This window comes from Sminthopsis crassicaudata, chromosome 3 (assembly GCF_048593235.1).
Source record: "Sminthopsis crassicaudata isolate SCR6 chromosome 3, ASM4859323v1, whole genome shotgun sequence".
NCBI lineage: Eukaryota > Metazoa > Chordata > Mammalia > Dasyuromorphia > Dasyuridae > Sminthopsis > Sminthopsis crassicaudata.
Genome location: NC_133619.1, coordinates 42,528,821 through 42,552,976, shown reverse-complemented (window position 1 = coordinate 42,552,976; position 24,156 = coordinate 42,528,821). Strand labels below are relative to the sequence as shown.

Sequence of the window (24,156 nt, the reverse complement as noted above, 5' to 3'; positions counted from 1 at the left end):
GCTCTTCCCCCAGCCTCTCCCCTGCCCCAGTCTCCCTGCCTGCATCCTAATGGCCTGTAAAAATGGCAGTCACAGCTTGACACGGCGCTGACTGGGAGACATCCTTCCTGAGTGCTTCAGATCGGCTCCAGACAGCCTGAGTCAGTAGTGGGGATATGAAAAGGAAGAATACCGTGCTGAGCCCCCGCTGTGAACGCGGGGTAATGTTTAGTCATGTTCGGGCGCTCTGGGAAGAAGTGGTTGAGTTTCCAACATCATAGGAGATGAAGATCTCATTACGAATTAGGGAATTCCTTTTTGTTTATGTAAAATACAATAACACAAGTCTCGGTGGCTCTCCTTAAACTTGGTCATATTAGCTAATTAGTCAAGACTTCAGTAGAATGGCAGTGGTGCGAAGTGAGGCTGCTTCAGTCATGCAGATGGTGCGCTCAAGTTTCCTTCCGAGCATTTTCTACGAATAAAAACATTCTTATCTTGCTCTGCAGGGGTGCATAGCTGCAATGTATTCACCTGAAATCCAATTTATTTTAGGCACTCATGTATTTCACAGCCTAGAGAGGACCCAAAAGATTTATGAGCAAAATGTTTAATAGACTTAAGGAAATATTTTTCTTTATGATACATAATCCAAGCAATACACTGATTAGGAGTTTTCTTTAAGTAAAGACCTCATTCTACACAAATATGTGTTAATATAATCTTTAAAAGATTTTATTTAGCCCATGTGCATGCCACACTTCATAAATATAAGCTTAAATTGCTTTAGAATAAAAAAATATTTAAATTACATTTATGGTTACAATTCTTTTATTGGGTTGAAAGTTTTGTTTTTTCCCATTAGTCAATAAACATTGATTAGGCACCAGCTCAGCACTAGACACATAAATATAAAAATGAAAATCTCTGTCTGGAGGAAGCAAATAATCCAATGGAGAAAGCACAGAAAAAACAAAGAAGGTTTTGGGGAAAGGCCAGACAAATCATGGAGACACCCAAAGGAAAGAAGCTGGGTGGAAAATGAAGAAATGGCTGGGTGGGGGTCTCCTTAAATGTAGGATTGGGGAGTAGCTCTTCCCTCTGGCCTCCTATCTGTGGAGTCCTAGGGACAATGAATACTGATGAGGTGTAAGAAGTACTGATGTGTCCTTAACAATGATAAGGTTCCTTCAGAGCATGAATTTTACACTTAATTGGTATTTATCCTTCATAGACTCCTCTGGTGGCTCACTGTGATATGAAAATGACCCTACTTTTTTGATGGGCCTCCAAACAGCAAATACTATAATGAAAACTGAGAGCTTTTAAATTATGCTGAAGAGTTCTAACATAGTACCAGTAACAGACTGAGTCTGATCTGTGGCCAATCTTAACCATTCAAGATTTTCATTATCAGTAGCCTGGTCTCTATTAGAATGTAGATTCATTAAGTGTAGAGTTTTATCTTTTTGACTTTCTTTGTATCCTTAGCATTTAATACAGTGAGTGACACATAGTAAGTTCATCAAAAACTTGTGGATGTATTAAGTTGCCACTTGTTGATGAATTCTTTGGCCATGGCAACTCAAGAAATAGAAAAATTCAGATTATTCCTCAATTCCTCCAACTTTAGTAGTATGCAAAGGGGGTAGAGCATGTACTTTATTTAGCTATTGGTACATTAAATGGGAAATGCTCATCCAAAGATCAACATACATTACTGGAGAATTTGTGTATTGCCTTTGACATTCCAAAATCAGAAGACGGAAGTTGCAGCTAATGGCAGAATGGCTCATAGGTAAGCATAAAGATAAATGTAGCTGCTTGTATTTGGCATCCAAAGACAACATGAAGCATCATTTCAGAGGACACTTGATCATCCAATATTTCAATGGGTTTCATTTGAGCATTTGCAAAAGATAGTTATAACATTTGAAATTGGTAAGGTACAATCTCCTCTGGCACAGATTGCCATCCCTGAAGTCTAGATGTTCTACCTCATCTTTTTAATCCTCCATTCTTTCCTGACTATCCCTCTTCTCCCTCTAAAATCATTCTCTGCCATTTATGTGACTTTCATTTGCTTCATTGCATTTTCATCATTTAATTTTTTTGTTATGTTACTTCCCTATAACTATTATAAATTTCTTGAGGGCAGGAACTATTGATATGCTTCTTTCACTGTTTTAGTGCTCTATTTTACTATTTATTTGTTACTAATTTAAATATTTGTTGCTTAAATGAAGGATTAGAGGAGTATTGATGGACTTGAGGTTTGTAAGTATCAATTCCTGTTTTTCCTGTAAAAGCTTCTATCTCCACTGCGAAGGTTAACTGACTGGGTATCAACCTTGCAAGTTGTTTTTCAAGATAGCATATGAATTTCCTATGTAAAAATATGTTTTGGAAGATTTTTGTTCATACCATAAGTATTTAATTTACCATTTTTATCAACGATTTATATGTCTTTATAGATGATATGCATATTGGGCATGAAGAATGTCTACAGTGGAATCAGGACCAGGTGGTCTACAAAAAGAAATTTTATAAGCATCAGATAAGCAAAGTTTGGCCACATGGGATGAAAAAGTTCTAGGTGCTTTAGGGCCTTGCAAGTCTAGAAGACAGTACGAGAGCAAAACAGCTAATATAATCAGAGATAAAAATAGACATGGTGTCCAAAATAAGGTAATGCTTCTGCTATATTTTGTCCCTATCAGATCATATCTGAAGTACTGTCTTCAATTCTTGGAACCACAATTTAGAAAGAACCTTTACAAGTTAGAGAGCATTAAAAGGAGAGCAGCACTCCCACTACATCCTCTTGGAGAGGTTAAAAGTCTAGAAGTGTAGTACATGCACATATTTTTAGGCTTTTTTGAAATATTAATTATACTGGTTTTCCCCCCCTTTTTTTTGTCTTTAAAAATATATTATTTGTAAATGGCATGGCTCTGGAAAGGAAAGAGAAAAAGTACTAGGAAAATTTTTGGTAATGAAAAGAAATATCCGAATTTTATTTGAATTTTTTAATTAGCATCTAGGATCATGAAAGAGTAAAAAACCTATCATTATAGGATTATGTGTCAACCTGAAATCAAGAAAACTGCCAAAGTAGCAAAAATTTGATTCTTTAATTGAGGCAAAAGAATTTTGATTCAGCGTCACCATGCAAACCCAAGTACAAGAGTGCCCAAGAAGTGTAGGAAGGGGCTGGATTAAATACATTTTAATAAGGAGGAAACCAGTTGGTTCTCTTCACGTCACTGGGTGAGTTGGGATCAAAGTCAAGTAACCCTTTCTGTAGTCAACATTTTTTTTTTTTTAACTGTCTTGATAGACCTCTTTTAAATGCTTTCAAATGTTCTTAGGAAATTCATTGTGCTGGAGTTGGGTAATGATTATTTTTCTCATATTAAGAACCAATTAATATGGAGGAAGAGTACCAATCCAGGTTTTTTTCCTTTCCTTTTTCCTTATTCAAAGTTTAATCTCTCAAGGAGATTTCTGATCTTGCTCAAAAAATTTATTCCACTTAACAAGAAAACCTTACAAAGAGAATCTAATTTCTATCAATTCCAGCCCTTTTGAGTTTGAGGTAGATCCCTTTATCTAATCTATGTAAAGTTGAGGGTGGTTGGAGTAGAGCAGAGAAAGAGTGATATAATCAAAGTCCGGGCCCCTCAACTCGCATTAGAATATGTCCACCTCTCATAATATTTATTCTCTCATTGTTAACCAGGCAGAGTTCATTTCCATCTGTTGGGAACACCCATTCTTCCAAAGGTATATAAACTTGAGCAGCCTCCATGATTTAGCTTTGGTTTATAAGAGAAAGCCAAATGACCTTTTTTTTTTTTTTTTTTTTTTTAATCGGTTAGTTGTAATTTATAAAATTATTAACTACCCTATTCTCAAACTTTTTATACATCATACAATGTCAGTTGTATTCAACATTCCCCCTTCTTGGTCAAAATAAATTCCATTGCTGACCAAGGGAAGCATCAAAAAGTTCTCTGAGCTAATGGGTCAAGATATCATCAGTAATAACATCCTAATATGAGAAGGGACATGTAGGCAACACAATCCTACCACCCCTGCCAAAGGAGCAAGATAGCCACAAGAAGAGCTCTGTGAGAGAGGGCATATAACATCCCCAAAGTGAAAAGGGAGCCAACTAAAAAGATCCACAAAAATGCAGGAGAGAATCGGCTTCACCAAGGTATACAATACTATAAGGTATTAAACACTTTATCAAGGGTTTTTAACTATAAGACTTATCATGATACTATTAGCGGAAGAGTACAAGAGATTGACCAAATGCATTGACAGGAGCTATTGGGGGCAATTCCCATTAAGGGAAGCAGGCCTTACAAAGAACAATGGTCCAAGGGGAAGAAGGGAAGAATAACCCATTCCTACTTTTCATTTCTTCAGGCTCTTGCAACTTGGGGCTCAGAAGTCTCCTGTAGTTGTTTGGTTTCTGAAGTCATGTACTACTGAAGTCATCTGATCTCAGAAAATCATCCTTCCTAAGCATTCTAAAATAGGTGAGTTCTGAGAGCTGCTTATTCTAGTAGATCTGCTTTTCTTGTTAAGGTCACTTGTAAAGATCCCCTTTCTGTTAAAATTTCTTACAAAATAGATCTCATTTTAAATATGCTTTGCCAATAAATAACTAGGTCATTTGTTAAGAACTAGCTCAAACCTTATAGCACTAATAAGAACATTAAATTAGGAACTTCTAGACCACAAAATTTACATTTTTTTCCATACTCTTTGATGTTAGTTAGATAAGGTTTTAAAGTTCTTTTAAAATTGACAGTAACTCTCCTATCATTTAATTTCTGGTTTTTATGTATTTCATTTTTCACCTTGGATTTAAGTTCCAGAAAAGGAAGGAATTTCAGTTTATGACTTATAATTGCCTTGTGATGTAAATTAACAAATTGCTATGTTGATATATTCAAGAAATCCAAATAACAACTGAGAAATCAGAAAATTCTAACAATTTTTTACAACTTGTTTTTAAAACATCTTCAAGGTCTTTCTATCCCCTTAAAAACATTTATATACACTAGTTATTTACTCTTACACTGCTCATTTCCCCCTTAAGAGGATAAATTAAGGATCCTTACCAATGTAAGGGAATATTTGATCTTACACAAAAATACAGAACAACCAGCAGGGCAGATGACAAGCCCAAGTACTTATTCAGTTGCTGAATAGCTACCATCTTACATACTTGCACCTTGTTATGCTAACTTAGATGTGTTCCCATTTTAGGACATAAAGATTCAGCATTGTTTTCATATCTTCTATTGATTATCTACCATGATTATAGAAATTTGTCATAAAAGAAAAAAAGGACATAGTTAGTAGGGAAAATAAAAATCTCCCCTAGCTTGATGTTGATTCCAGGCAAGAATAATATAAGCAACCAATGGCATTGACAGAATGTCATAGCTGGGATTAGAATAAGCTAGGTGGGAAATATTTCCAATAAAGAGGAAATAACATTCTGGGGAAACTGAATTAGAATAATCCTACCTCAGTCCAAGACAAAAGTGGCTCTCCTAGATTTCTCATTAGACAAAACTCCACCAACAGTTCCCAGATTTACCCCCCCTTTAGGGCTTCTGGTATTCTAGATCATTAGCTCAGTAGCATTTCTTGATGATTGTACCTGTAATCAAACTCAGAGGAACAGTAATTATAATCCCCTAAAATTTCACCTTAAACAGCAAGTTTTACTAAGCATTCTTAGGGATGGACATAAATGACTCATATTGTTATAACAAATCAGCTTGCAAGGAAAAAGTGCCTATCTTTCCAAAAGTCACACAACATCGTTTTCTGCAGCTTATTCTACTTCTCTACTGTAAACTCTACTAGAAGTTTATCTGGCCTTACTAATAACAAGCTAACAAGTCAAAGCTTCAGAATCATTTCCTTTTGTAATTTCTAGTTCTCAACCAAAATTAAATAAAAACATTATAAATACCTATTGCACTTCTCAATGAACATTTAAAAATATATATAAAACAGCATTTGTTTAGCAATTGAATTTATAACAATTGAAACTACTATCCAAAGTACATAGCAATTTATGTATATGTGTGTGTGTGTGTGTGTGTGTGTGTGTGTGTGTGTGTATATATATATATATGTATATATATAAAACCAAAAAGAATACTGGTCTAAAAAAATTTTTCCATTTTTATCTATAGTCTTAATACAAAGAAGTATCAAATCAATAAGAGCTATTTTCTTAAATCATATTACAGATTAGTAAACTGAGGCAACTTGTTTTAGGATCACACAATTAACAAATTTCTAGGTCCATGTATTTTTTAAAAATAATAATAGTTTTTATTTACCAGTTATTTGCATGGGTAATTTTACAACGTTGAACAATTGCCAAAACTTTTTTTCCAATTTTTCCCCTCCTTCCCCCCTGCAGATGGCAGGTCGATCAATACATGTTAAATATGTTAGAGTATAAATTAAATACAATATATATATATATATATATATATATATATATGTATACATGACCAAACAGTTGTTTTGCTGAACAAAAAGAATCAGACTTTGAAATAGTGTATATTTAGCCTGTGAAGGAGATCCAAAATGCAGGTGGACAAAATTAGAGGGATTGGAAATTCTATGTAGTGGTTCATAGTCATCTCCCAGAGTTCTTTCGTTAGGTGTAGCTTGTTCAGTTCATTAGTGCTCTATTGAAAGTGATTTGTGATTGTTGGAAAGGGCCACATCCATCAGAATTGATCATCATACAGTATTGTTGTTGAAGTATATAATGATCTCCTAGTCCTGCTCATTTCACTCAGCATCAGTTGATGTAAGTCTCTCCAGGCCTTTCTGAAATTATCCTGTTGGTCATTTCTGAACAATAATATTCCATACTATTCATATACCACAATTTATTCAGCCAATCTCTAATTGATGGGCATCTGCATAGTTTCCAGTTTCTGGTCACCACACAGAGGGCTGCCACAAACATTCTTGCACAGACAGGTTCCTTTCCCTTCTTTAAGATCTCTTTGGGATACAAATCCAGTAGCAACACTGCTGAGTCAAAGAGTATGAACAGTTTGATAACTTTTTGAGCATCGTTCTAAATTGCTCTCCAGAATGGCTGGATGTATTCACAGTTCCACCAACAATGTATCAGTGTCCCTGTTTTCCCACATCCTCTCCAACATTCTGCATTACCTTTCCCTGTCATTCTAGCCAATCTGACAGGTGTGTAGTGGTATCTCAGAGTTGCCTAAATTTGCATTTCTCTGATTAATAATGATTTGGAGCATCTTTTCATATGACTAGAAATAGTTTCAATTTCTTTGTCCGAGAACTGTCTGTTCATATCCTTTGACCATTTATCAATTGGAGATTGGCTTGATTTCTTATATATTAGAGTCAATTCTCTATATATTTTGGAAATGAGGCCTTTATCTGAACCTCTGACTGTAAAAATGTTTTCCCAGTTTATTGTTTCCCTTCTAATCTTATCTTCATTGATTTTATTTGTACAAAAACTTTTCAATTTGATATAATCAAAGTTTTCTACTTTGTGATCAATAATGATCTCTAGTTCTTCTTTGGTCCATGTATTTTTAAAAATACTTTGTCTTAATACTAAATGGCACAATAAATTCTGACTTAGCAAAAAGCATTTTATTAGAGGAGACATATTTCACCTAAAATGAGAGGGGAATAAATTCAGTTATACATGAATTTATTTCCCAAATGGTCACATGCTTTCCCATTCTAAGTCATAACATTCTTTAAATCTTTCAACCTTTTCTTGTGTATACATTTCTCCTGTAGTATGAAATCCCATGCCTTTTCTATTTATTCAAACAACATTTCCAACTAGGCACAGTGGATAGAGTACTAGACCCGGAGTCAGAAAAACTCATCTTTCTGAGTTCTGGCCTCAGAAACTTACTAGCTCTATAACCCTATGGAAGTCACTTACTTAATTTTGTTTGCCTCAGTTTCTTCATCTGTAAGTGAGATGGAAAGAGAAATGGCAAACCATTCCAGTAGCTTTGTCAAGAAAACCCCAAATGAGGTCAGGAAAATTCAGACACAACTGAGAAATGACTAAACATTAGTCTGTAATCTTTACTGAATTTCTATAAAATCAATGACTTTATTAAAGATTTCTAATTAGTTACAAATCTGTTATTCTCTAAGAAATGGAAGCAGCAAAAATACTTTAAGATGTTTTTAGTAATGATAAAAACTGTTAACGGCTTATAAAAACCTGTTCTATTCAAATAGCAAGTAAGTTCTGGTATATTATGCAGAGAAGTAACTTATAGCAATTATCCTAACAAATTCCATGTGAATTTCAAATTGTTTTCTTAACTAACTTTTTCTTTTTGGGAGCAAGAAGTAAACTGGAACTCAAAAACTCAATAACCCATTATAAAAGTGGGTAAGAGTCTCATAATTACAGCAAAATTTCTAAGTTCAAAACACACCCATTCAAAAATTATTTCTAAGTTGATTTCCACTTCAACAATCAAGTATCTAATTAGATTTTCTAATCAAATTTTCTATCTTTTGGTTGGTCTCCAATTCACACAAACTTTTCTCCTTTCCATGAGTTAATACTTAAAACTCAGTGTGATGAGGGAGAAACCAGACAGTTCCCCCAGATTAAAATTAAACATAATCTATAAACCTTAATTTCAGGGTTTAATTAAACCTGCATTTATAATTTCTATTATTCAATTCCCAAATTAGTTTTTATTAGTTAGAAATAAATTACTTAAAAGCAAGGGAAAAAATAATTCTCTAACTGCATCTCTGCCAATATTACCTTTCTGACAATTTTGCTTTCTGTAGTAGAAAGCTCACATTGTCAAAAGAAAGGGAATTGTTCAAATTAATTGGTGAAGGAGGGGAATCTTTCTCCTGTTATTCCCTGAAAAAGCCATCTAATGCTTGTTTCAAACTTTTTTTTTGTCACTGCTGTTTTTGCTACTTTTGGCTCTGATTATCTGTAAAAATTCTAGATTTAACCTAGGCTTAAAATTTTCAGTTTCCACTACATCTAGAAACAAAAACAAGTGTACAGTTAGTTATGACCACATTCTTTCCCTTCTCTAGTGCTCCAACCAAAAAGAAGAAAAAATGTGGCTTTTTACTGGAAGACACACACATACATTCACAATGGCACATTTGGTATTCCACAAAGAAAAACAAAAGTACAAAACATATAGCCAGAAGCTCTCCTTTTAGGCAGATCTGTCAGAGTAGACACACCTGATCCATAATTACAAACCGAGCAGCTCTCCTTTTTTAGGGGAACCTTCTGAAAGGAAACCCAAATTGCCCATGGGCCTTTTTTTTTAAGCTTTGTTTTGAAGTTTTTCCTTTTAATTTTAAAAATTCATTTGAAACAAATACAAAATGAGGAAAGAAAAAAAAGTTTTATATATATATAAAACTTTTTTATGTATGTATATATCAGATCATAAGAGATTTAATAGAAAACAATAAATTTCCATTTCACAAAAACCTATGTAATAAAGCCTACATATTGTTTTCGGAACTATTCACCTTTTCTGTATTCCTTCTAGGTTTTCTTTTGTTTTCTACTATGTAATTTTATTTTGTTATTTTCTCCTTTCCTTGCCCCCACCTATGGGTCTTTGTTTTTGTTTTTGTTTTCTTTTGTTTTGTTTTTAACAAGAACTTGATTAAAAAGTCAAGAACTCAGCCAAAAAGACAGGAATTCAGAAAATTTGAGAGACTTACCCAGGCTGAAGCTAAATCAAATCTGTCCTGAAACACAAGAGGTCCAGGCTAGTACGAGGTTTCTGAGGTTAAAAACAGTGGCCATAGGGGCAGGAATCTTCAACTTCCATTTCCTGACACCAAATATATCAAAATCTGAAATAAGACTACTAACACAGCAAAAACTAGATCTTTAATAGAGACAAGGTATTGCAAATTGGGATTACTACATAGTACCAGAGTACTGGAGTGCCCAAATTGGGTACAGGGAAGGATTGAGAGGGGCTCAGCCCTGAAGAGCTATTAATAAATTGTTTTGCATAACAATCAAGAATCATGGATGGAATCCGATCAGAATTGCTAGCTCAGGCTCCTGGTGCAGCAATGGGTGAAACCTGTTTGGATCTACCTGTCACTGAGTCGGTTGGGATCAAAGTCAGGTAGCGGCTTCTGACTTCTGCATTCAATTTTCTTCCTGATTTTTATTTCCTCTTTTAATTATTTTCAGTTACCTTCAGGTAATTCTTAGCTCTGGTGTCAGGCAAAATCAGCTGCATATAACTATTAATTGAAAAGACTGGAGGGATGATAGCTGTCTTCAAGTATTAAAAGAATATAATGTGGGAAAGGAACTACATTTTCTTTACTTTGTTTCAGAAGTCAGAACTATATAAAATTATTTGAAGGAGTAAAGAGGCAGATTTGAGCTTAACATAAGAAAAAAACTTGTTAACAAGAGATAGCTAAAAGTGGAATTGATTCAGAGACTAGTGAATTCCTTGTTTCTGAAATTCTTCAGACTGAACAGTCTGTCTGGCAATAATTGGAGATTTTTGTTCAGGCATGGTTGAATTAAGAAGGCTTTTCAGGTCTTCTCTACCTCTGAAAGTTGGCAACTTGGTAATCCAAATTGCTAAGATCACGAACTCCGTGTTAAAGTCCATTTATGAGCCCTTCCTCCTTGCCAGTATATGGTGATTGTTGGCATTAGAAATGAGGAATTATGTCTGCACTTTGTTAATCACAAATGAATGGAGGTCTTGCCTTCTCAAAGAAAGACTCAGGGCAGTTAGATGTCAAAGTACATAGAGCACTGGCCCTGGAATCCCCAAAACCTGAGTTCAAATGCCACCTTAGAGATTTAATACTTCCTAGGTGTGTGACCCTGGGCAAGTCACTTAAACCCAAATGCTTTGCAAAATAAATAAATAAATCAAAGAGGAAATCAAAGGAAAGCCTCCTGAGGATATCTTCATTTTGAAGTTGTGCCTTCTGTAGATAGATTATAAATGCTCTTCTTTGCCATGGCCTTTGCAATTTCTAACTGCTGAAGCCACCGTTTTTCTTTAAATGCACTGCAAAAAAATAACAAATAATTTATCTTAAAACCTAATCTTTTCCTGTTTAGATCCGGGGACACTCCTCATAATATAGTTTTAGCTTTCCATTAGTCTGGGATAAATCACTGAAATGTCTTGAGCATCAGTTTCCTCATCTGTAAAACAAAAAGCTGGAGTAGATGATCATCTTTAAGGCCCTTTATTGTTTTTATGTTTTTGTCTTTATTATTTGTTTTTTTTTTCATTTATTAGTATTTTATTTTTTCCAATTATATGTAAAAATAGTTTTCAACATTCATTTCAAATTTCCCTTCCTCCCTAAGACAGCAAGCAATCTGATAGAGATTATACATGCACAATCATTTTAAGAATATTTCCATATTAGTCATGTTGTGAAAGAAAAATCAGAACAAAAGGGGAAAACCACAAGAAAGAAAAAAAAAAGAAAAATAGTATGCTTTGATCTGCCTTCAGTCTCCTTAGTTCTTCCTCTGGACGTAGAAGGCATTTTCCATCCCAAATCTATTGGAATTGTCTCAGATCACTGTATTGCGGAGAAGAGCTAAGTCTGTCATAGTGGATTATCACATAACCTTGTTGCTATTGTGCACAATGTTCTCCTGGTTCTGCTAACTTCACTCAGCTTGTCATGGAAATCTTTTCAGGTTTTTCTGAAATTAGCCTGCTCATTTCTTATAGAACCATAGTATTCCATTCCATTCAAATACTACAACTAATTTAGCCTTTCTACATCTAACAGACATCCACTCTTTAAGGTTTTTTCAACTCTAAAACTTGTGACCCAATGAATTATTAATGTCACTAGGTTATCCCCAATTTTGTCCAGTAGATGCCCAGATTACTACCACTAGGTGGTAGCAGTTTGCCAAATATAAGGAAGGAGCAGGTCCTCAAAAAATCAAATGTGATAAAGTGGGTGCACAAAATGTTACATGACATGGAAATGACAGAATCCTAGTATATTACCAATGGTGAGTATTTATGATAATAAATGTGTCAATCATTATATACCTCAACAGCAATACTATATGATGATCAATTCTGATGGACATGGCTCTCTTCAACAATGAGATGAACCAAATCAGTTCCATTTGTTCAAGAATGAATAAAACCAGCTACACCCAGCGAAAGAACTCTGGAGTGGGAACCACTACATAGCACTCCCAATCCTTCTATTTTGTCTGCTTGCATTTTTTATTTCCTTCACAGGTTAATTGTACATTATTTCAAAGTCCAACTCTTCTTGTGCAGCAAAATAATTGTATGGACATGTATACATATATTGCATTTAACATATACTTTAACATATGTAACATGTTTTGGTCTACTTGCCATCTGGGGGAGGGGAGAGAGGAAGGAGGGGAAAAATTGGAACAGAAGGTTTTGCAATTGTCAATGCTAAAAAATTACCCATGCATATATCATGTAAATAAAAAGCTATAATAATTTTTAAAAAGATAATAAATGTATCAGAAGCAGATGGTTCAAATAATTTCACTTATCCCAAATTACTATCGATTTCATTCAGTTTTCTTATCCTGACCTGTAGCATGCCCTCACTTTACTAATAGGATAAGAAATGCCAATGGAATGGGCAAAGTCAAATTCAATGCAAAAACACCTAAAGGCAAAGTATTTGTAAGCCAATCCATAAACTGTCTTAAATGCATGTGAAATTTCTACAATGGAAAAATCGTTGATCACATGTCTAGCTGCTTCTCCAGATTGGAATGAAGCCATAATATCCATTGGTCTTAAAACATTAAATTTCAAACCATAAGGGTTTTGTCCTATAGGGAGTATAGGAGAGTGAAAGAAAGATAAGCTGTGTAGCCTTCTGCCATGCTCTAGCTTCCTCTTTAATTATCACAATTTGTAAATATAAGATTCTAGCAGCCTGATTATAAATGATTTGAAGGTCCACTCTGAAAATGGACATTCAGGGTATATTTATCTGAGCGCTTTCTCACTCACTCTTGAAGTTCTTAAAAGAGCTGATACCTTTTCAGTGGGAAAAAATGAAAAAATGAAAAATTAATGAAAAAAGAACACTCGGCTATATCCCTGAATTCTTTTGCCTAAAAATCAAAGTTTGAGTTTCAGATACCAAATTGTACTTCAGGAGTGTGAATCAATAAATCTAATACTACTTTTCCTCCTGGGTCAAAAATCACACACTGTCTATTTATTCTAGTGATTAAAATAGCAATTTTCCAAACCATTCTAAACATAAACACTGTTTTATAAGAACTCGTAGGGGGTTGGGAAATCAAGCCCCACTGTGGAAGTGAAAAATCCACAAGGTAAGAAAAGAGGAGTTCCAACTCTCCACAGACTATCCTAGCAGTTTTACAAGTATAAAACTCCACTCTCTCTAACTGCAAAGTCTTATTCTTGTAAGGTTTCTTAGAAATTAACTGAACTGTATTTTTAAAATTTTTCTGATTATAGTCAATACACCACAATTCCTTTATGCCTTGGGCCATAAAGCCCACTCCAGTCTTTTGAAATGAAGACACAGGAGTTTTAAATGGATTAATGGGCAGTGCTGATGATATTATCGCCCTTCCTTTTCCTCCTCCCCCTTCTCCCTTGGCCCACAAAGGTGAGGCTGAGGGAAGAGGAATTGGAAAATTCCCCAAAGGCTGATTTAAAATCTAACCTGAGCTTTGCACATAAAAAGAACTAAACTTCTTCTCAATGGAAGAGTAATTGATAAATTCCTTAAAACAATAATGCACCAGGTAAACCAACAAAACGCTAAGAAGAATTTCTCCAACTGAAGTCCATGTGGTTTGTTTATTTCCCTCCTTAGCTTCAGCCACTGGTTTGTGTAGTAACCTAGCTTTTTCTTCTTTCTCTATCACAATCTGTAGTTTAACCTGCAATTCCAGCAACTCTTGTTGTGGCATTTTATACTCTATACTGTCATACATACGCACTAGCTCTAGGTTGCTCCCTGTCCGAGCTATATTTAATGGGTGTGGGGATAGCCTTCTGGGGAGCTTGATTACAAGCTTCCTGCTGTTCTTCAGTGGTGATCTTTGTTAAAAGATCTTCCATCTGGCTCTTTAGCCTCTTTATATAAGCATTATATTCAGCTGTGTCCTTGAGCCTGATCCCAGAGTTACCTGGGTCCATATTGCTTCTCTGCCTTCCCTCTTAAGTGGCGTTTCTACCGGATCTTTCAGAATATTAATTCTGAATATTAAATATTTTCAATTCCTGATGCGTCCACGTTGGGCGCCATTTGTAGCATGCCCTCCTGGCAGTTACAATTACTAGTCTGTCCTAGACCCAACAGAGTACCTTTGACCACTGATCTTTGCAGTGTCAACTCTACCCGGCTCGCCTCCTCTGAGGCCTTCAAAGGTCTCTGGCCACGACCTCTTGAATCTATAGCTTAATAACCGGTAGCGCACTCAAGAACAGCCACGTGTAATCTTAAAAGCCTTTATTATACCTACTCACATAATACCCTGACTGATGCCCTGACTTGTTGGTTCCCAAGTGAAGACCTGGTCAGAAGACCCACGTGTTCACTACCAAACTCCTTACCTCTTTTGGCTACCCATCTTGGCTTGGCCACCCAGGCTAGGGAGTCAGGGTGAAGAGCGCCAGGTTAAAGAGAGCGACTGCTGCCTGCATTGGGCTTATAAAGGGCCTGTGAGGTCACACACACAGCCAATCAGCGAGAGAATCACCCATTACGAAACTATCTCAAAATGGACAGGATCCCACCTACAAGGCAGTCCTAATATCCACAGAAATTACTTCTGGGCCTCAATCTCCCAATGCACCGTGTCCGCCCATTTAAAGGGCCCTTACACTGACCAATCTTTATCTCCAAGAGCTTCACCTCTTAATTAATTTTGGCTCACTTTATTACTCAATTACCTATCTATTTACTTCCATTTTCAGCATTGTCCAATTAATGATGCTAAGAGTTGGCAAAACACAATCCTTTGTATCCTGTTTTACATGCCCCTCAAGCTAATAATTTTTACATTTTAAAATACAAAAAAAATTTATTTTAAAATGTAAAAACCATCTTAGTTTTCACGCTATACAAAAGTAGGTAGTTTCTGGATTGTTTGGCCCAGGGTTATAGTTTACTGACTCTAAACCTGTGCTTTTTAAATATATTTTCTTCCCCTTATTTTTCAAAGTCTTTGTTCTTATTTACAGAAACACTTTTAATCATAATGTGTTGAGTTAATAAAATGTCTAAGAACATATATTACTGATAATAATGATGAAAATTTTTGACTTAGGATGCACAATTTAATATTGGCTTACATGAATGATTAAAGAAAAAAAAAAAAATACCTTGCAGTCGCTAAGCAGTAGATTGCATTCTCTCTTGTAGTCTTCCCACTGTATTCCAAAAAAGACTGAAGGGATGAAGTGAGGAAACAGGCTGCCTTAGGGGTCACATAGTAAAATGGAGGATGTGAGTAGCCCCCAGTAGCAAGTGAAGGAAGAGGAACTTGGGCTGAGTACAGATTTGTTGTCATCAATTCCTTCTTCCTAGATGTTGCTGTCTTTTTTTTCTGATTGTTTGGGTGATAATCTTGTAATCTTGAGAACCTATTTGTTTCTTTTATTGGAGGCAATTTATGCTGCTTACACATTTCTCCTGCTGTGAAACTGTTAAAGGATCCAAAGTTTTCCTGCTTTGGGTTTTTTCATGGAAATTTGGTGATTTGGAAACTTTGTTTTTGATACTCTTGTTCCCAGTTTTATTCCATTCTCTGGAGGTCATTTTTGGCTGGGTGAAGCCATCTACCATGACAAAATCTCCAACTCGCGTTCTAAACATCCGAGTCCCATTGTGGCGTCTTCTCCGAAGGATGTGACGTTGAGCTCTGAGAAGCCATTGTTTGATTTTAATATAGATTTTCATGGGGATTGAAATTTTAGAATAAGAAACCATGGACCACATCTTAGCCACCAAGTATAATACACAGTCTTTATGCCTGTGTTTAAGGGCGATTGTCAGTGGTATTTGTCCCACTGCATTTTTACAGTCTAAACATAAGACATTGTGATTGATGAAGGCCTTAAGGATCAATAGTTGTCCTGTTTCGGAGGCTGCATGAATGGGACATTTAATGGTATCTGGATGATACGTTTCTCGACACCATTCTCGATAGGGATGTACCCCAACTGCTTCATTGGGCCTTACTCCCTGCTGTAGAGTCCACTCTGTGAGTTCAATATATCCATAAAATGCAGCCATATAAAGTGCTACTCTCTTTTGGTACCTGAATAAATGCACAAAATAGGAAATTATTTCTATTACATACTCTAGCAACTTAACCCCAATTGCCTTTGCCCAAACAAATAAGTATCTAAGACAGAATTTGGGTTCAAGACTTTTTGATTTCCTATTCTCAGTACATTATCCATTACGTAATTGTAGTTGGAGTGAGACACCAATGGACAGCAATAGTATTCTCCAGTAATGTCTAAAGAATTTGACAACTTGTAAGGAAATCATTCAGTCCCAGCATAGTGCACCAGCAATCCTCAGAGAATTCATATGAACAATTCCTGCCTGAGATATATAGCACACCTCAACAATGTCAGTGTTTTTTCTCCAATCCACGTGCATATCAATATAAGGACTTTGGCTCTATTCCCAAAAGCCTTAAAACTTGCCAGTTGCTGCCAGGATGGACAAAGTGCCAAAAGTGGCTCCTAGCAGTACCATCAGCAGCATCACCAGAGAAACCCATGAGTCAGAAGGATTGGGTGTAAATGTAATTGCAGAATTTTTGTTTTTCTTCCTAGGTTATTTGTTACCTTCTTTCTAAATCCGATTTTTCTTGTGCAACAAGATAACTATAAATATGTATACATATATTGTATTTAACATATACTTTAACATATTTAACATGTATGGGACTACCAGTACTCCTGATAGAGGGGGTGCGGGGAAGGAGAGGAAAAGTTGGAACAGAAGTGTTTGCAAGGGTCAATGTTGAAAAATTATCCATGCATGTATTTTGTCAATAAAAAGCTATAATAATAAATAAAAAATATAATTGCAGAAACAAGTAGCTATGGAAGTGACATAACCTCCAACTGATGGTGCTGACCTATGCTGATGGTATGTAGTCTTTTCCTTTCTAAACTGAATGTAAAATTCAAGCTCTGCATTACAGAGAACTAAAATGAACCTATTGAACGAACTATCAATATATCATATATTAAATTGAAATATAATGTACATTTTGTAAAATTGGAAAAAATACCATCTTTTAAATAGTTTATTTAAATAGTGTATTATCAATATAATTTCTGTTACTTGAATAATAGATATTCATCATCATGCTTTTACACTTGAATTTGCAAGTGAATGGATTTTTAAAAATAATTCCTTAGGGGCAGCTAGGTGGCGCAATAGATAGAGCACCAGCCCTGAAGTCAGGCGGACCTGAGTTCAAATGTGATCTCAGGCACTTAATACTTCCTGGCTGTGTGACCCTGGGCAAGTCACTTAACCCCAATTGCTCAGCAAAAAATAATAATAATTCTTTAATGGGATCATGAACATGAAATGCGACCATGTATCAATTGTTTCACTATTTGTTTTGCTATGTTTACATTTTATATCTTGTACAAATAAATCAAACGTTTCTAAAAATATAGTTAAAATTAATTTAAAAAAACAAAACAAAAACAACTAATAACATTAGGTACCCAAGCACATTATTAGATATTCTATTGTGGTTCTTTTCACTTTGTTAGGTAGAAGTGTGCCAAAAATATTTCTATCACATACTCTAGCAACTTAACCCCAATTGCCTTTGCCCAAACAAATACGTATCTAAGACAGAATTTGGGTTCAAGACTTTTTGATTTCCAATTCTCAGTACATTATCCATTACATAATTGTAGTTGGAGTGAGACACCAATGGACAGCAGTAGTATTCTCCAGCAATATCTAAAGAATTTGAGTATAGTTATTAATACTTTGTGTAGATCCCTGGGAAAAATTTATGGGAAGACAGATGAATGTCGCACAAAGTAGACAGGATTTGATTTGAATCATTGGAAGGAATATCCATATTCCTGAGACCATGATTTTATTTAGGTAGTTATTTATCTTTCTAATTATTGATAATTCAAAGGAAGTAGTTATTTGTCTTTTTAATTAAAAATAATTCAACAAGGGAAAAAGTTAAATAACTGGTAATTCCAATGGATTATATTAATGGAAAAAAACTCCATAAGTGATTCATTTAGTATACTTCAGAATTTAAATGAATCGATGAGCTCACCAATGTGAGCATTCCTTTCACAGGTACAGATAACAATCTCCGATGTTTGATCCTGTATAATTCTGTCCATGTACTCTTTTTTTTCCCCTGAGGCAAATGGGGTTAAATGACTTATCCAAGGTCACACAGCCAGGAAGTATTAAATGTAAGGCCCAGTTTGAAGGTTAGCAAATTGGACAACCTAGATATGGCACTAAATTTTAAATAATACCTTTTTATTTTCAAAACATAAGCAAAGTTTCCAACATTCATCCTTGCAAAACCTTGTGTTCCAAATTTTTCTCCCTTCCTTTCCCCCATTCCCTCCCTGAAAGCAAGTAATCCAATATATATTAAAATGTGCAATTCTAAACATATTTCCACATTCACCATGCTGCACGAAATTAAAAAAGGGAAAAAATAAGAAAGGAAAAGAAACAAACAAACGACAACAAAAAAGGTGAAAACACTATGTTGTGATTCACATTCAGTCCCCATCATCCTTTCTCTGGTTGCAGATAGTTTTCTCCATCACAAGTCTATTGTAATTGGCCTGAATCAGCTCATTGCTGAAAAGAGTCAAGTCCATCAGAGCTGACCATCACATGATCTTGTTGCTATGTACAATATTCTTGTTAGCCTTCACTCTTGCTAAAAGACTAGCCCATATTCTTTTCCATCAAACATAGCCTTGATGTGACTTTTTTGTTCTAGTCTATAATACAGTAAGTACATAATACAAATTATCTTGATAATGCTCTCTAGGTTATCTGCAGTTTTTATTCTGTGAGGATGGTAATAGTCATAGAGACCGAATAATATTGATGTTAAAATAAAATACATCATTACATGGTGCAATGGAATGAACACTGGATTTGAAATCAAAATTAGGTTTTGAATCCTGCCTCTGACACTTATTACTCAGTAACCTTAAGATATCAATGGACCTCAATTTCTTCGTCTGTAAAATGAGGTACCTGGAATAGATAACCTCAAAGTGTCTCTCCTATCTCTAAATCTATGGTCTGAATGATAACCAGAAGACTATTGAACAAAATTATATTTAGGAGTGTTATGTCCAGCAATCCAACCCAATAATTTGTATTATGTACTTACTGTATTATAGGCAAGTTATATAGGAAATGGTGTTTCTGGGCCCAGGTTAATGGTATAGTTGTAAAGCAAGAGTGACAATCATGCTTGTGCATGGACTTCATTAAATGGGCTCTTATCTTCCTGTTTAGGGGAGGAAGCTCTGGCTTATGGTTCAACATGGGGCTATAGTGAAATGTGATATTCCTTGTCTGTGGGCAGTGCCTTCAGCAGTGTAGAATAGACCCAGCTTCCTATGATAACTAAGTTAGATAAAACTTTGGCAGAAGTCCAAGAATAACTGGGAAAAGGAAGGTATTCAAAGTTAACAAGCAATTATTAAGCACTTATTGTGTGCCAGACACTGTTAAGTTGGCAATAAAAAGAAAATCATAAAAAATTTAAAAAATTTAACAGGGTATCTGCCCTCAAAGAGCTAATGTTCCAACAGGATAGACACATCCAAATAACCAAATAATTCATACAAGATATTTGTAAGACACATATTTACTTTATAAATGAGAGGTTATCTCAGAAAGTGATAGAGGAGAGAAGAGTGGGAAATGTCTCCTATAGAAGTGAGATTTGAGCTGAATCATGAAGAAGCCAGTAAACTAGATGAGTTTTGAAGGAAGCCAGGAAAAATTGAACAATTTATGTTGATTTAATATCTTCCTATCAGACTGACTTGTTTGTCTGGGCCACTAGTCCAGGCAGAAGTGAGCACTCATTGATTTTTTTAAAAATACTCATTGAATTTCAATTAATATTATAGACTTGGGATTTCAGAGATATTTGTTCTTGCTAAGTAAGAATTAAGTTTGTTAAATCTTCCCAATGTTTTAGGGTCCATCAAACATGGGACCTATAGACTCAGTAATGGAGAAATGCAATTTCAACAATTAGAAATGGATAAGAGAGCAGCTAGTTGGTGTAGTGGATAGAGCACCAGCCTTGAAGTCAGGAGGACCTGAGTTCAAATCTGACCTCAGACACTTAACACTTCCTAGCTGTGTGATCCTTGGCAAGTCACTTAACCCCAATTGCCTCAGAAAAAGGAAGGAAGGAAGGAAGGAAGGAAGGAAGGAAGGAAGGAAGGAAGGAAGGAAGGAAGGAAGGAAGGAAGGAAGGAAGGAAGGAAGGAAGGAAGGAAGGAAGGAAGGAAGGAAGGAAGGAAGGAAGGAAGGAAGGAAGGAAGGAAGAAGAAAGAAATGGGTAGGTTGTTGGAGGTGAGGACCTGAGATCTGAATGAAAGTGCAAAATTAAAATCAAAAGTGACCAATGCCATCTCATCCCTTCAGGGCTGCTAAGGGCAACTTCGGGATAATATACACACTCTGTTGTTGCTGTTCAGTTGTGTCCAACTCTTCATGACATAATTTTCGGGTTTTCTAGAAAAAAAAAAACACTGGAATGGTTTGACATCTGCTTCTTTAGCTCATTTTATAGATAAGAAAACTGAGGCAAACAGGGTTAAGTGCCTTGCTCAGGGTGACACAGTTAGTGAGTGTCTGAGGCCGGATTTGAATTCAGGAAAATATCTTCCTGACTTTTAAGCCTGGATTTTATCTACTGTGCACCTAGGTACCCATACCCCTGGCCATTCTCTATTTAGCAGGGCAGAATGGGACTTGAGAAGAATTTTCTTACAGCATTTTAAATGCCACACACATCAGGAGAGTTTCTCTTACATGTGCACTGTCAAAGGACATAAACAATTTTCAAAAGAAAAATAATTTGCGTATTATAAATATCTATATGAAAAAAAATGCTCTTTTGAACTGCTTTTGATCTTGGAGACCAAGAATGTTCGGTAACATGTAAAATGCCGCTCTATTTTAGTCTATCTGAGATCTTTCATTTGACTTAAACTTATCTTCCATTCTCTCTATATTTCTGTATTTTATATATATAATATTTGTTTATTTATTTATTTATATATTGCCTTCTCTTCCCTTTTGTCATAATGCTCATTCTCCAGCCACTCTCTAGCAAGGCATAATGGAAGTTGAGAAGAATTTTCTTATTACATTAGGAGAATTTCTGCTATAAGGAAGTCAAAAGGGAGGTTCTTTTCTGTTCTGGTTGGCTAGGCTATGGATATGACTAAAGATACCCCGCCTTGCTTTGAAGAACATGCTCTAGCAATGGAAAACAGCTCCAGCAGAGGGCAGTGAGATAATGGAGGAGTCCAGGAGCTGTTCAATTAAGGGATTCAGCCAAACTGGATGGAAGAGCTTGAATAGCATTCACTTTTCCTGCCAGGTTCCCATCCACACTGTGAAGGTGAGATGGAGAGAATGGAGGAGCAAGGGCTGCTTGAGTCTAGTTGCAATCAACAGACCTGGAGGGAGAGAACATACCTTTTGTGGGAAATAAGTCACTGAGAGGGAGAATCTAGCAGGTATCCAAAAAAATCTAGGCAGAAGTCAGACTTCATAGAAAGTTTCAAAGCACGGACCAATGACAGTTTCTTCACACAGATAAAAAGCCTGAGATATATCTATTTTGGCTATAAATCTTTAACTATACATCTCCCTCATTTTTTCTGTGTATCATGAAGCTACAGACCCATACAGTAAGAAATGAACAAAATGCCCTCTGCAATTCCTTCCAATTCTGGATTTCCTATCACTTTATGGAATATAGTAGAGTCACCGTTTATTGTAGCATTGCAGATCTGTGTCAAAGATTATAAGGAAATGCTGTTCTTGTGAGTATTGCTTGGGGGGCGGGATAAACTTTGTTAATATAGTTAACATTTATTTTTAGCATCCATACTTGAGTACTGGTTCCTCTTCTGATAGATACCGTTGGACTTTAAGCTTTTGTCCTTGGAGACAACCAGTCAGAAATTCTTTCCATCCATCCCATACATCTAAGCGAAGTTCTGTTCCTGTAGGTGAGGAAGAATAATATTTTATCATCCTTGTTTCTGACTGTGATTTATAGTCCACAAAGTTTGCCCGACCAAAATGGAGGTGATTTGCTATTGTGGATGTGACAAGAAAGTATGTTTCTGCCAGGAGAGTAGAACTGGCCTCTGTATTAGTCTGAAGGCTTTCTGCTTCTGGCTCAGTCCTTCATTTGGACTTCAGAGTACTTCCATTTCTTCTTCTATAATCAAGTTTCTCTTACATGTGCATAGTCAAAGGACATAAACAGCTTTCAAAAGGAAAAAAATGTGTATTATAAACATCTATATGAAAAAAAATTTTTTTAAATGCTCTTTTGAACTGCTTTTGATCTTGGAGACCAAGAATGCTTGGTACCATATAAGAAACAAAAAGTATTGCTCTATTTCAGTCTATATGAGACCTTTCATTTGACCTAAGCATTATCTTCCATTTTCTATTTCTTTTTTTTTTCTCCTTGCCTTCTCTTCCCTTTTGCCATTGAGTAATTTGTCTTTTCTTCCCTTTTCCTCATTCTTTGTTATTTGCACTTTCTTCCCCTTTTCAAATGAATACGTGCAACTGAGCATGTAGGGCTAAATATATAAGCAAGGAAGGGATCCTACCTAGACCCATCATGCCTGTCTATGTGACTGAACCTAATGTGACTGGTCCTGCTCCCCAGTGGTTCTTGATTTTGGCTTAGCAGAACTTGACAATTTCCAGAGTCCACCTTGGCTTCATACCTAATTTAGACATCATGTGTCCTTGACCTTCCTTTTTATTTACTGTATTTATTTCTCCACAGTTGTTGGTTGATAAGTTGATAAGTTTCTGGTCCCAATTTACTATGATCTGACTCTGACTCAGATCAGCCCTATCACGGTAAGAAGGTCCCCTGACATATAGGGTGATTTCTTATCTAGAAAAGTGTAATTTTACAACAGTTCTTTAGTAATGATTTGACTAAAGCACTTATCAAAGATTCCATAATTGGAAATTCAAATTTGTTTATGAAAGGGTAGCTAATTCTCCGGATTTTTTTTCTAAGACATTTAATTTCCCTAGAGAAAGGCATAGGAAAGAAGAGTTTTAACAGTCTAATATGAATTAAATTCTTTCATTTACTGATACTTGATTATCTATAAAATACTAATTTATTGTGAGATTACACATATTTTAATTCTATTCCCTTCTTATGTGTAATAACTCCTTTGCAAGGGGAGAAATGACCCACAAAGATTGCCTGGGATTTTGAGTTTTCACTATGCAAGGAACTAGTACATGGTATCAGGAAGGGGGTGAAACTTGAAAGAGCCCACAAAGAAGAGAAGAAACTAAGAGGGAGTAGAAGATGTGCATCCAGAGTAGAGCAGCAACAGTGTTGTCACTGCCAGGCAGGGGTCTCTCCCCAATCCACAGGAAGAAGGGAAAGCTAATGTGCTAAATGACAAGATATAAGACTAGCTTCTTCCTACAGCAGTTGCAGTACCTGTAAAAAAGCTGTTGTATTGTGGGCAATGTGTAAGAACTGAAGGGCTTCATTCCCTTCCCGTTGTCCTACTTGAGCTCAGTGCGGCTGGAACCCAGATTTGAGACTGTTCATTTATTGTTATAAAAGTTGTATTTTATAAATTGTTGTTTTGCATTTCATTAACATTTGTAGTAGACTTAGACATGTGCATCTATTTACATCCTTTTATTTGTCACCTGAACTTGCAAGGGAAACCAGGATAGGTCTAGTTTTAGTCACACAGAAAGGCACTGACTGGTTAGCTTTTTCTTCTG

The 24,156-nt window shown here is 35.7% G+C and overlaps 1 protein-coding gene across 1 annotated transcript in view; it reads right to left on the bottom strand.

Annotated features, from left to right (window-relative positions):
- Window positions 1–7,292: 7,292 nt before the first annotated feature.
- ANKUB1 (ankyrin repeat and ubiquitin domain containing 1) overlaps window positions 7,293–24,156 on the bottom strand; it is a 38,627-nt gene continuing 21,763 nt past the window's right edge. Inside the window, 4 exon segments of the mRNA XM_074298350.1 lie at window positions 7,293–11,108; window positions 15,444–15,735; window positions 15,738–16,381; window positions 22,256–22,370. Coding sequence (XP_074154451.1) covers window positions 11,006–11,108; window positions 15,444–15,735; window positions 15,738–16,381; window positions 22,256–22,370 — 1,154 coding nt within the window. The 3' untranslated portion in view covers window positions 7,293–11,005.